Below are 13,922 nucleotides of genomic sequence, written 5' to 3'. Positions count from 1 at the left end.
ACACACTTAACTGTTTATTCCACCTAGATGCCTGTTATATGTGATAGTGCTTGGCATATAGAAGATGCTAAAAAGGTTACAGGAGACCCTGAGTGGTGCAAACAGTTAACGTGCTTGACTGCTAACCAAAAGGTTGGAAGTTCAAGTCCACCCAGAGGCACCTTGGAAGAAAGGTCTGGCAATCTACTTCCGAAAGATCAGCCATTGAAAATCCTGTGGAGCACAATTCTACCCTGACACACATGGCATTGCCATGAGTCAGAATCAATTCAACAGCAGCTGGTTTTAAAAAGATTATGAACTTACTGGTACTGTTTCCAGAAGCCTCTCAACTGATTTTCTTGGCCTCTTTATTATTTTTTCTCTTTGTGATTTATCCTACCCAGACTGAGATTGATATTTTTGCCTAAAGTTGAGGCCTGACCAACTCTTCCCTCCCTAAAAGTCTTCAGGGGCTCACTGTTGCCACTGAAATTCAGTTTACCCCATTGTCCCAGGCTCTGTGATTTGGGCCTCTCCCTCTTAGCTTGACCCCTGCTGACCCCGTCAATGAGTTCTTTGCTCCCCAGCCGCTCCTGGGCTGCCGGAGCCATGGCTTATGCTGAGGTCTTCTGCCCACGAGGCTCCCTCCTCCGCCTTCCAGTGATCAAAATTCCCAAGTTTGGTTGAAAAGGCCATTTCCTTGATGGAACTGTTGGCCCAGTTCAACTGAGCTGAAGGCGATTTCTAGCCGTGGGGCTGCCTGTGGTCCTTTTGAGTTTTCTTTGTGGTGCTCTCCTCATGGCAGCTGATCATGGAGGACTCTGTGTACTACCTGCTAGGCTAGACTGTGCACCTGTGAAAGCAAGAACTGCGTCTGCCTCACCTTGTTTGAACCATAGCACCCTTCACCCGGAGTAGATGTGCTGGAATGATCTGATGGACAGGGAGCTTAAGGCATCCGTCACCGAATGGCCCCTCCATTGTGTGCTGGGCAGATTCTGCTGGGGCCATAGAGGAGGCCTTTCTTTGCACTTGCTGTTATTGTCATTAGCTGCTGTCGAGTCACCCCCGGCTCATGGCAACCCCGTGTACAATGGAGCGAAACTCGGCCAGGCCCTGCACTATCCCCATGATGGGTTGCAGATCGGACCATTGAGATCTGTGGGGTTTTCATTAGCTGATTTCATGAAAGCAGCTTGCTAGGCGTTTCTTCCTAATCTGCTTAGTCTGGAAGCTCCACTGAAACTTATGCAGCATCACAGCAGCACACAGCCTCCACAGACAGACGAATGGTGGCTGCCCATGAGGTTCGTTGGCAGGGAGTCGAACCCGGGTCTCCTGTGTGGAAGGTGAGAGTTCTACCACTGAACCACCACTTATTAGGGAAGCTTTTATCTTATCCCTCTTTAATGTTTCATTTCAAAGGACCTGCCATGGCCACTGAGAGCAAGCCTTGAGGCTGTCTTATTCAGTTAGCCCTGGGATGCGAGCAGCCACTTTAGCAACAGGGACACAGAAGCACGAGCCTCTCTCATTTGTTTCCATGCCTAGGTCATCTCTGCCTTCCAACCTGGAGATCAGACGGCTGGAAGATGGAACCGAGGGCGTGTTCGCTGTAACGCAGCTCGTCAAGCGAACCCAGTTTGGTCCATTTGAGTCTCGGAGAGTTGCCAAGTGGGAGAAAGAATCGGCATTTCCACTGAAGGTAAAGACAGGTGCCAACCAGAGTGTGAGAACCAGAAATGGTTTTTTTGTTTTTATTGCAGTGAAAATATACACAACCAGACAGTCACCAATTCACCAGTTTCTACATGTACAATTCAGTGACGTTGATGACATTTTTCATGTTGTACAACCATTCTCGCAATCTTTTTCCAACTTAACCCACCACCAGCTACACAAACTCAGTGCCCCCTAGGCAGTAACTTCCCTTCCCTCTCCTTTGTGAGTGAGGAAGGTTAACTCCCGCGTTTCGGTAAATGTTCTGGAAACGTCCCTAAATATTGTAGTTTTGCTTCATTTCCAAGGAAATGTTTCTCTTTTTATTTTCATGCCCAGAGATAATCAAGGTTAACTTGATGTTTTGTAATTTTCCACTTTGTGGAATGGTAAAAAGAGCATATTTAAAATGTGTGCAGGAGAATTAGGTCAAAAATACTGGTTTGAGTTCTCTTCCAACGGGTTGACCCTGCAGGTTGCACTTGGTGGCGATTTCGTAGTTTTTTGCAGGGGCGTCAGCATAGTTATTTTCACATCCTTTGCAGTGTGTGGAAACCCTGGGGGCGTAGTGGTTAAATGCCGTGGGTGCTAACCAAAGGGTTGGCAGTTCGAATCCGCCAGGCGCTCCTTGGAAACTCTATGGGGCAGTTTTACTCTGTTCTATAGGGTCGCTGTGAGTCGGAATCGATTTGATGGCACTGGGTTTTATTTGGTTTTGCAGCATGTGGGTACTTTTCAAAACTCTCTAAAGAAAGGTGCTTTGCTTAGGCAGGGATGAGACACCAGATGATAGGACAAAATTTGGCAGCTCTAAAAAGCACACCAGAGAAAAAAGGCAGCCGCTCTCTTTTACCATCGGGAAGAACAAAATGCGTGTAAATTGCAACAGGGCCTTATAAAATAAGACTCTGGAAGCTCCGTGAAGAAGGCAGGGCAGGATCTGCTCACGGCCCTGACCCCCTAGATTCCAGCTCATGGTGACCCCATGTGATTCAGGGTAGAACTGTGCTCCGTAGAGCTTTCAATGGCTATGATCCTTTGAAAGTAGATTGCTAGGACTTTCTTCTGAGGTGCCTCTGGGTGAATTTGAACTGCCAGCCTCTCAGGCAGTAGCTGAGCACTTAACTGTTTGTGCCACCCAGAGACATCTGTCCCCTTACCCGTACGGAAGAGTGCCTGGCGCAGAGCAAGTCTTCAAACATAGTTGTCAAATAGACAAATGAGAGTGGCTGTTTAGTTATCCCAAGTTCCTGATGGAGGTGTGCTTTTCTTAGAAAGCCTTAAAGGGACGCACTTGTTTCAGGACAGGCAGATGGAATAGATGAACTCAGGTTTTTGGCAGTCCTTTGACAATATAGTTGACCAGGCGAATTTCAGCAAAGAGGGAGAAGTAAAGGCACTCGATTTACTTACAAGGGAAGAAGAAGGAGGGAAGGAGGGAGGGAGGGAGGGAGGAAAAAGAGCCCTCTGTACCCTTTTTGGTCTTTCTGGTACTCGATTCTGAAGGTCGGTGGCGTCTGGTGTTGAGTTGTTTTGCGCACTTCCCTCGGTGCTGTGCCCAGCCTGTGTGCCGAGGCGGAGAGTGCCCCCACAGCCAGGCGCTGAGACCAGCGGGGGTACGTCCTCCACACTGACTCGGGGGTCCCTGGGGACCAGTAGGAAGCCCTTAAAGGAAAAGCGTCAGGAGATAGAAAACATTTCTTCCTACAGTTAGGAAGCAATAATTATGTTGGAAAATAGGGGACAAAACCTCTAATTGTCAGGTTTATTTGAATTTCAAAATATTTTAATTGTTGGGGAGCACTGAGTTTCTGTTGACGGTAATGGGAAAATTTGGAAATGAACAGCAGTGATGGTTGTACAACGTCATGAATGCAATCAATGTCACCGAATTGTACATGTAAAGATTGTTGAGTTGGCGAAAAACAAAATGTAAATGTTTCTTTTTGCTCCCTGTCTGCCTGAATCCATAAAGCAATAGTTCTGTTTTATGGTGAGGAAGCAGCTTAAAACGGAAGAACTTTGCTAATTCATCGAGCATATGTGTAACAAAGCCAGGAGTAGAACTCAGGTGTCCAGATACCTACCTGGACCAGGAGTAGAACTCTGGTGTCCAGATACCTACCTGGACCAGGAGTAGAACTCAGGTGTCCAGATACCTACCTGGACCAGAATTAGAACTCAGATGTCCAGATACCTACCTAGACCAGGAATAGAATTCAGGTGTCCTGATGCCCACATAGGTATAGAAATCAGATGTCCTGGTACCTACCTGGAGCCCTGGTAGCGCAGTGGTTAAGAGCTATGGATGCTAATCAAAAGGCTGGCAGTTCAAATCCACCAGCTGCTCCTTGGAAACCCTATGAGGCAGTTCTACTCTGTCCTATAGGGTCGCTATGAGTCAGAATTGACTCGGCAGTAACAGCTTTGTTGTGGTACCTATCTGGGCCAATAAAAGAACTCAGGTGTCCGGATACCTGCCTGGACCAGGAATAGAACTCAGATGTCCGGATTCCTACCTAGACCAGGAATAGAATTCAGGTGTCCCAGTGCCCAAATGGGCCAATGACTTTTTGCTGTGTCTACTGCTTCCTTTTTGCCTGTGATGAGCCAGAACCATGTGGCCTTCCTGTGATCCTCTTAATTACCATAAACCCTAAACAGCCCCCATATAGGAGCCTGATGTGGACCCTGGCGAGGTGCCATCTAGATTGATTCCCCAGCACCCCCTCCTACACACACTGACACGGAGACACAGGTTGGTCCGTGCCCAGCTCCTCCTTGCCCCCCCGGGGGCTGTGCTCACCCCTCAGGTGTTCCAGAAGGATGGACACCCCGTCTGCTTTGACACCTCCAACGAGGACGACTGCAACTGGATGATGCTGGTGCGGCCGGCAGTGGAGCATGAGCACCAGAACCTGACAGCCTACCAGCAGGACAGCGATGTGTACTTCACCACCTCACGGGACATCCCGCCTGGCACAGAGCTGCGCGTCTGGTATGCTGCGTTCTACGCCAAGAAGATGGACAAGCCCATGCTGAAGCAGGCCTGCGCTGGCGCCCACGGTGCGTGGCTCCGACTGTACTTGTTCCCTGCCCACAGCTAGCCTTCCCTCCTAGACACTGATACAGTAAGCGCTGTTGGCGAGCTGTTTGTGGTGGGAGAGTGCAGGGTTTGAGTGATGCCACACAGTTTGGGTCTGTTGATCTATTTCTTAAATATCTGCCGGGTGGACAATTAGAAGGGCTCCCCCGTAAGCCACGAGCTGGCTTGTGGCAAGTTCTGTCCCCATCTCTACCGCTGTAAGTTGGGTACTTGGACACAGCACAGCTGACACCGAGGCAGCTGTGTGTCCAGGGCTTTCTATGCAGGAAGCTGTCTTCCCCATGCTGTGAGGTGGGACCTTACAATCCTTTTTGTCAGAGAGGCTGAGCACAGAGAGCTTGTATTAGTGTTTAGGAGCTGCCGTAATGAAGCACCACAAACTGGGTGGTTTACAAGGACAGAAATGTATTCCCTCACAGTTCTGGGGGCCGGAAGTCCCAGCTCAGAGTGTTGTGAGGCAGGGCCGTGCTCTTTCTGAGGCTCTAGGGGAGACCCCCTCCCTGTCTCTTGCAGGTCCTGGCTGGCCCAGGCACTCCTTGGCTTGTAGGCTCATTGCTCCAGGCTCTGCCTCTGTCCTCATGTGGCTTTCCTCTCTGTGTGTCTGTCCCTGTGCCCCCTGCTCTTCTTAGAAGGACACCAGTCACTGGACTTAGGGCCTACCCTACATCTGAGATGATCTCATCTTGAGGTACTTAACTGATTACATCTGCAAAGATACTATTCCCAGATAAGGTCACAGGCACAGGGACCAGCGGTTAGGGCTTCAACTACAGAGATTAAAGGACTTGCCCAAGGTCACAGTGCAGGAGATGAAACAGGCAGTATTTGAACCCAGGATCTGGCTCCACTGTCAGTGCCTTTCACCTCTGCAGCAGCTGCCTCCCAGCTTTGGGGTCTTTGTGTGTGTGTGTGTGTGTGTGTGTGTATGTATATGTACATGTGCATCTATGTGTGTGACCACATGTACATATGTGTGCGTGCACATGTGTGTGGGTGTTGTGTGAGGGTGCAGCACACATGCATGTGTATGTGTGAATGTATGTACATGTTTGCAGGTATGCACACATGTGTTTGTGTGTGCATGAATGCAGGCGTTTAAAGAAAACCCTAGAGAGGTCATGTGAGTGATTTGCCCAAATCCGACATTCCTATTGGAAGAGGAAATCGAAAAGCTTGCCCTCCCAGCCAGGGTCAGGTACATCCCTGCTGTCCCTGAAGGGGAGCCCACTATACTTTAACCACCTGTGCACCGTCTTTTGGGTATGGATCCTCCACGTCACCTCCAAGACCCATATGGAATGGCTGGTATTTGACACCATTTGATGCACAAAGACAGCAGTTACACAAGGGTTACCTAATACTACCCAGGGGAGCAAACCTGTGAACTGTTGCCCTGAAGATAATTTGCTCAAGGGAGAGAAGTAGACAGCAAATGGCTCTCCTTCTGAGCCCCAAAATGCTGTGATTCTGACAAAAGAATAGTTCTCTTTTTCTTATAAACGTAGTGTGGTATGAAGTAACCCTACAGGGTAGGTGTCTTAATCTATTTGCAAGGACCTGGTCATTCCCATGTATGTTCATTATAGTTGGAGTTTTGTAAAATACAACGTGACGTAGCCTTTCTAGTTGTCCCTGCCCAAAGAGGTGAGGGCAGGAGTCCCCGATGGGCTGCGTCTGAGTGTCTTGGGACGAAACAGCAAATATTTATTTTCCCAGAGTTCTGGGGGCAAGAAGTCCAAAATCGAGGTGTCAGCAGGCCATCGTCTCTCTGGAGGCTCCTTGCCTTTCTCCTAACTTCTCGTGACTGCCAACACCCCTTGGCTTGTAGACCCATCACTCCAGCCTCTGCTTCCTTTGTCTCTTGGCCGTCTTCATGTCCTCTCCTTCTTACAAGGACACCTGTCACTGGATTTAAGGCCCACTCTAAATCCCAGGATGATTTCATCTTGAGATCCTTAGCTAATTACATCTGCAAAGACCCTGATTCCCAGTAGGGTCATGTGCTGAGGTTCTCTGTACACTTGCCTATTCTGGGTTGTTCGTATAAGTGAACTCATACAGTGGCCTTTTGCGTCTGACTTATCTCACTCAGCATAGTGTTTTCAAGGTTCATCCACGTTGCAGCATTTATCAGAACTTTGTTTCTGCCTATGGCTGAATAACACTCCATTGTACGTGTATAGCACATTTTGTTAGTCTTTTCACCTGTTGGCTTGTTTCCACCTTTTGGTGATTGTGAATAATGCTTCAGTGAGTATTGGGGTACAAATATGTGTTTGAGTTCCTGCTTTCAGGTCTTTTGATATGAACCTGGGACTGGAATTACTGGGTCATATGGTAGTTCTATGCTTAACTTTTTGAGGAGCTGCCAAGCTGTTTTCCACAGCGGCTGTACCATTTTCCATTCTACCAACAATGCACAAGGCTTCCAGGTTCTCCAGATCCTCACCAGCACTGGTTATTTTCTGTTTTTCTAATAACAGCCACCCTAGTACCTGTGAAGTGGCATCTCCTTGGGGTTTTGATTTACATTTCCCTAAGTTGAGCTACTTTTCTTGTGCTTATTGGCCGTTTGTATGTCTTATCTGGAGAAATTATTGGCATATTTGACTAGCATCTTTCTGTTTTTTTAAAATAGCCTTGTTGAGGTCTTATTTACATGCAGAAAAATTCACCAATTTTAAGTGTACATTTCAGACAGTTTTGGCAAATGTGTATACTCATGTAGGCTCCACCAGAATCAAGATCTGGGACATTCCTATCTGCCCAGAAAGTTCTCCTGTGCCGCTTTGTGGTCAGTCCCCCCTGGCAGCCACTGAGCTGCTTTCTGTCCTTCAGGTTTTGCTGTTTCTTTTCTGGTCTTTTAAAAATTGTGTTTTTACCTTAAACCAAAAATATTCCCTAAAGTCATCTTCAAACCAAACAATAGTTTAGCTTAACTAGAAAAAAGATCTGCCCTGAGCATTAGGCTCTTTTAAGAATTATCTATATGTGATCAAATTGACAACAGCCACTGGAAAGATTAGACAGGAACCTGAGGGGGCAGTGAGTTTATGCTAATGAGGGAGGACCAACTCAGATCAGGTGAGAATGGTTGTACAACTTGAAGAATGTCGTCAATGTCACTAAATTGTACATGTAGAAACTGAAAAAAACTTTTTTTTTTACAAAGTTGAGGTCTTACTGCATGGTCCGTTTTATTGCTTACTTTTATTTGCCTATACACTTTGTACTTAGGATCCTCTGTGATGCATTTTCCCTATCATTACTATGTTTATGGCATTGTCTTATGGCTGTGTAGGGTTACATTTTGCATGTTGTTGTTAATAGCCCATCTGTTCGGCTCGGACGCATGACAACCCTGTGAATAACAGAACGAGTATTTGCCGGGTCCTGTACCATCTTCATAATTTTTGATATGTTTGAGTCCATTGCTGGCGGGTGTTGTGTCAATCCATCTCATTGGAGTTTCCTGGGTTTTCGCTCACCCCCCACTTGACTAATGTGCTATCCTGTTCTAGAGATTGGTCTTTCTGATGACAGGTCTAGAGTAGCAAGATGGAGTCTTACCATCCTCACTTCTAAGGAGCGTTCTTGTTGTATTTCTTCTAAGACTGATTTGCTCATTCTTCTGGCAGTCCATGGTCTAGTCAATATTCTTCACCAACATTACAATTCAAATTCATCAATTCTGTCTTTCTTTTTCATTGTCCTGCTTCTGAATGCAAATGAGATGATTGGAAAGACTTGGGTCAGGCACATCTTAGTCATTTTACTCAAACACTTCTGTTTTGTTGGTTATTTAAGTAACTGGCAATCTTGATTGCCCATTGCTGGCTATTTTTTTTTTCTTCCTTAAGATTCTTATCTTTTAAAAATAACTTTGGAAAATACCACCTCTTGATGAGAGGTTAGAAGTCATGACTAACTTGTTCTAGTTCTTCGAGTTAGTCCTCTTCACCTAGTATCTGAGCATCAAGTTGAAGAGAACCAATTTCTTTTTCTGATTAGTTTGAATTAGCATTCGCAGGGGCTGGGGGAACCTTATTGCTGTAGACATAGGATTGTTCAGAGTTGAAGAAATCACACCTGCTCCCAATTAATCCAGATTCCCAGCCTCCAGCAAGAATCCTACGTGTTTGGGAACGTGAGTGAGAAGCAGGAATTTGGCCCTGTTTTCCTGTTTGTTCCCCTGTCCGTACCCCGCAACCCCAGTCTCTTTTTGGTTCTTCAGCCAGCAAACTCTCCAGTGAGTGCAAAAGAGAGCCGATCTTAGCAGTAGCCTGCTTTGCACAGGGCCCCAGCCTGGCTCGTTCTCTCCTCTTTCTGTTAGCTTTAATAGGGCAAAACAAATTCCACGTTGCACTTACACTCCTTTTTTTCTTCTTATCTTAGAAACATACTTTTTTTTTTCTTCTTATCTAATGAAGGCCCTCAGAAAACACGTGTGGAACAACTTAGCAGTGATCCGCACGTTTTTCTTCTGTTCTTTGCTTCAGGATCGCCAGCTTTTGCCAACTTTTACAGCTTTTTAGGAGCTATTGTGCCCACGGTTCTGAATGGCTTTTGTAAGGACCAGGAGTCTTTGCGTGTGACTGGCTTCTGAGGGTGGCAAGGGTCTGGAGCTTGAGTCCTGGACGTTTGGTGGCAGAGCAGAAGGGACAATGAGGGGCTCTTGCCCCGGACCAGCCCCGATCTGAGGCCATGATATCTGGGAGGCTGCCAAGCAAGGTTTCGAGGAGCTGGGCCAGATCAGGAATTGTGCAGCTCCATTCGTGAAGGACCCTAACTTTTTGGCCCCACAAAAGCATCGGTGATAAAAAAGTAAAAGGGAGTCTGTGATTCTCCTCTTCAGAGCCAGGTGCACATCCTACCCACCTTTGTCACTGTCCTCCCTCCACTGACCCCTGTGTGGTGGAGACAGAGGGCCATGAAGAAAGATTGAGCAGCACTGCTTGGGATGGCAGCCTCCAGCCCCATGTGGCTGTTTGAATTCAATCCAAAGGAAACAAAGCGAAAGACTCAGTTCCTTGGACACATTAGCCACATCAAGTTCTCATTAGCCACGGTGGCTCTTGGCTGCCGTCCTGCACAGCACAGATACCGAGCATGTCTGTCCTTGCAGAAGGTTCTACCGGACAGCACTGGGCCAAGCCGCATCCATGCCGGGTGCAGGAGCCCCCACTGGCTGGCTGTTTTTGGTCTCCCTTCTTTCACTTGCATGAGCCAGTGAGAGACTGACAGATTAAATTTGGTTCTTTAGGATACTTTTTTTTTTTTTTCTTAAAGTCATCTGAAGGATGCATCTGACCCCACTGGTGCTTTTTGGGAGGTGGCAACAATTCCGTGACTGGCCACAGGGGTCAGGGGCTGAGGCAGACTGCTCTGGTTCAGACGGTGGTGTGATTGTTCCTCTCCGGGCTCAGTTTTCTTGTCTGTTAAATGGGGAATGTTTTGAGGCTGGAATGAACGAATGCATGTTAGACTCTGAGAATGGTGCTTTGTAAGTGCTCATTTTCTTGTTGTTGCTGTTGCCAGGGAGTCGGCTCCAACTCAAGGTACCTCATACACAACAAAACATTGCCCGGTCCTGTGCCATGTTGCCATGCTCCAGTCCATTGTTGGGGTGCTGTGTCTTCTGAGTGCCTGGCAACCTAGGGGCTCATCTTCCAGCCAGCACTGCATCAGGCAGTTTTATTGTGATTCATAGGGTTTTCATTGGCTAATTTTCAGAAGTAGACTGCCAGGCCTTCCTTCCTAGTCTGTCTTAGTCTTGAAGCTCTGCTGAAACCTGTCCACCATGAGTAATCCTGCTGGGATTTGAAATACCAGTGGCATAGCTTCCAGCGTCAGAGCAATGCACAAGCCCCCGCAGTACACCAAGCTGACAGACGGGTGGTGAAGTGCTCATAAACACCAAACCACCTGCCAGAACAGATGCGTTATTTGCTGGACTGGGGCTCCGTGGAGCTGCTTGTGATCACTGTTTTCTCCTCCTTGTCTTTGAAGCTGCAGGCACCCCGGAGAGCAGTGCCCCTGTGGAAGCGGAGCCCAGCCAGTGGGCATGCAAAGTGTGTTCTGCCACATTCCTGGAGCTGCAGCTCCTCAACGGTAAAGGGGCCTGGTCGGGTTGGCGAGTTTAAAAAAGTGCTGTGCTTGGGCTCACGCTGATTCCCACTGTCTCTGCCACATGGTCCCCTTTGGATGGGGACAACACATGCTCACTGTGTCCTTCCAAGCCCTGCCCTAACCCTCTGTCACACTGAAGTACAGCCTGTGGCCTTTCATAGTATGTAGCAGGTGCTGACGGAGCCCAAGCTCTATATGATACTTCAGGCAGTGCGGTTGTGAGAGTGTAACTGAGGAGGCTGTACTGGGCTGGACAGTGTCCCCCAAAAGTCCACATCCATGTCCAGGATGCCTTCACTTGGAGAGATAGGGTCTTTGCAGATGTAATTAGTTAGGATGCGGTTGTACGGGATTAGAGTTGTGTCATGAATTGAATCGTGTCCCCCCAAAATATCTGTCAACTTAGCTGGGCCATGAGTCCTAGTATTGTGTGATTGTCCACCATTTTATGTGATTTCCCTATATGTTGTAAATCCTATCACTATGATGTAATAAGATGGATTAGTGGCAGTTATATTGATGAGGTCTACAAGATTAGATAGTGTCTTAAACCAATCCCTTTTGAAATACAAAAGAGAGAAGTGAGCAGAGAGACGGGGACTTCATGCCACCAAGAATTAGGAGCAGGAGTGTGTGTCCTTTTGACCTGGGGTCCTTGCTCTGAGAAGCTCCTTGACAAGGGGAAGATTGATGACAAGGACCTTCCTCCAGAGCCGAGAAGAGAAAGTCCTCCCCTGGAGCCAATGCCCTGAATTTGGACTTGTAGCCTACTAGACTGTAAGGGAATAAACTTCTGTTGCGGAAGCCATCCACTTGTGGTGTTTCTGTTATAGCAGCACTAGGTGACTAAGACAATGGGCTCTAACTTCAATGACTGGTTCCTTAGAAGAAGGGGAGAACAGACAGAAAAGATGGCCATGTGGTGATGTGGGCAGAGACTAGAGTGATGCTGCCACACACCAAGGAACACCTGGAGCTTCCAGAAGCTGGGAGGGACAAGGAAGGATCTTCTCTAGGACCTCAGAGGGAGCATGGCTCTGCCGACACCTTGATTCTGACTTCTGGACTCCTGAACTGTGAGAGAACCAATCGCTGCTGTTTGAAGCCTCCCAGTTTGAGGTACTTTGTTACAGCAGCCACAAGACACTCGTACAGAGGCGTGCAGGCTGGAGGTGAGGGGCCCAGCCCAGGTCTCATCATCAGATTAGCAGTCAGAATGTTCCGGAACCTGTAAAAATGTTTTCTCGAGGCCAGATAAGTTTTACCAAAAGAAAGGTTAATATGAGCTTTCCACAGACTGGCAGCTGCGATTACAGAGCAGATTCCTCAGTGGCTTTGGGACGACTCCAGCTCCCGTCCTGCATTCACGGGGACATCCTGCCAGTCTGGCTGTAATGCGTTTACTGACGTATCATTTGCACTCTGCTTGGAGAGAAGCATTTTGTACTCGTCAGCAAGACATAAATAGCACAGCGGTCACCAGGTTTTCTAGGAATGCAGTGTTGCTGAAGAACAGGCATGTCCCTGGAACCACGTGGTGTCCAGCTGCAGGCATGTCCCAGGAAAGGACATTTCAAAAGACGTGATATTGAAACCACAGAGAAGAAAGGCTTTCTGTTTGTTTTTTACACTTTTCGCCTGATGACTAGAGATAGATGTTTCAAGTGAAGAAGAAATAGTCCTTCACTTTAACAGTAGCATGCCACTTCTAGTCATCCAAGTAAGGTAGTCAGTTCTGGTGCCCCTTGTATAATTGCAGCCATGGTGGTGCAGTGGTTAAGCCCTCGGCTGCTAACCAGGAGGCTGGCAGTTCGAATCCACCAGCTTTTCCTTGGAAAACGTATGGGATAGTTCTACTCTGGCCTACAGTGTCCTGTAAGTCAGAATGGGCTTGACGGCAACGGGTTTGGGTTTGGTTTTGTATAATTTGGCTAATGTTCACAGAGACCGACTTGGTGCTGGGCCCTGTTCTAGGCACATAAATGTATTAACTCAAGTCAGTCCTCACAATGACCCTTTGGTACAGCATACCAGGAGAGAGCTATTAACTGACTTTTGTGCAGCTAGTATCTAGTGGAGTCCAGAGCCCTGCTCCTTCCCTGCGCTGGTGGGCAGTCTCCTCCCGCGGTGCCAGGGTCCAGCAGCAGCCTGTCTCTGGGCCAAGGAGCTGAGGAGTGGGGGCCAGAGCTGAGCAAAAGAGAACTGCAAAAAGCAGGACCTGGGAGGCTGTCCTGTAAGAGCCATGGGCGTGTGTGTGTGGCCAGCAAACTGGCTTCGAGGCAGCCCCAGAGCTAGTGGTGTGCATGTTTGGAGCAAGGCTTCAGAGAACAGAATGGAGTCGGCTATGTCAAGATTCCTGTGTTTTAATGGGGAAAAAAAATGGGCGTAATCACTTTATTTCTTATTCATCCCCTCCTTTAGAAAAAAACAATGCAAGGAAAGGTCTGTAATCTGGTGCTATCTGAAATTGCCTTTCGTAAGGCGACATGTGAGAGATTTGCCTGATTTAGGAAGACTTGATTTTGTAGCTTCAGGATCAAGCTTGCCACTAAAGTGCTTTTCGAGGTTGGCGTACTTCCAAACCAAACCAGTGCTTTGGGTGTGGAGCCTTTTAGTTAAGTGATTAATTTCTTTATTTAGCATTCATTTAATTATTGTTTTTTGGAATCAGGCATAGAAGATGCATAACATCAGCAAATAAAGGTTGACTTAGGCACGCCCTTCAGAGCACCAGGACATGGGATGGCGTTGCTAGAGCTGGCAGGCTGGTCAAGCAAAAGACAGCCGTCCTTGCCCTTCCCTTAGAAGGAATATGCCACTTCCCTCTCCTGCCCTTGGTGAGTCCCACTCATCCTTCAAGAGTCAGCCGACGGACTTCTGAGTGAACATGGGGCTTCCAGCATGTGCATGAACGTTGACACCTTCTGAAATTCCACTAAATAACAATAACAAATAGCAATAGCAAATACACCAAAATGACAATAAC

The 13,922-nt window shown here is 47.6% G+C and overlaps 1 protein-coding gene across 6 annotated transcripts in view; it reads left to right on the top strand.

The window, feature by feature from the left end:
- The window catches only part of PRDM15 (PR/SET domain 15), a 125,971-nt gene that overhangs the window by 46,305 nt on the left and 65,744 nt on the right, over positions 1–13,922 (top strand). For 4 of the 6 annotated variants that reach the window (XM_049874921.1, XM_049874917.1, XM_049874918.1 and 1 more), the window contains 3 exons: positions 1,534–1,687; positions 4,515–4,767; positions 10,817–10,918. In XM_049874921.1, the coding sequence (XP_049730878.1) occupies positions 1,534–1,687; positions 4,515–4,767; positions 10,817–10,918 (509 nt within the window). The remainder of the gene's footprint in view (positions 1–1,533; positions 1,688–4,514; positions 4,768–10,816; positions 10,919–13,922) is intronic. The other 2 variants (XM_049874920.1, XM_049874922.1) reach the window with 2 other exon arrangements.

Source organism: Elephas maximus, chromosome 2 (genome assembly GCF_024166365.1).
Source record: "Elephas maximus indicus isolate mEleMax1 chromosome 2, mEleMax1 primary haplotype, whole genome shotgun sequence".
NCBI lineage: Eukaryota > Metazoa > Chordata > Mammalia > Proboscidea > Elephantidae > Elephas > Elephas maximus.
Note: the sequence above shows the minus strand (reverse complement) of the source record. Positions and strands in the feature narration are given on the sequence as shown.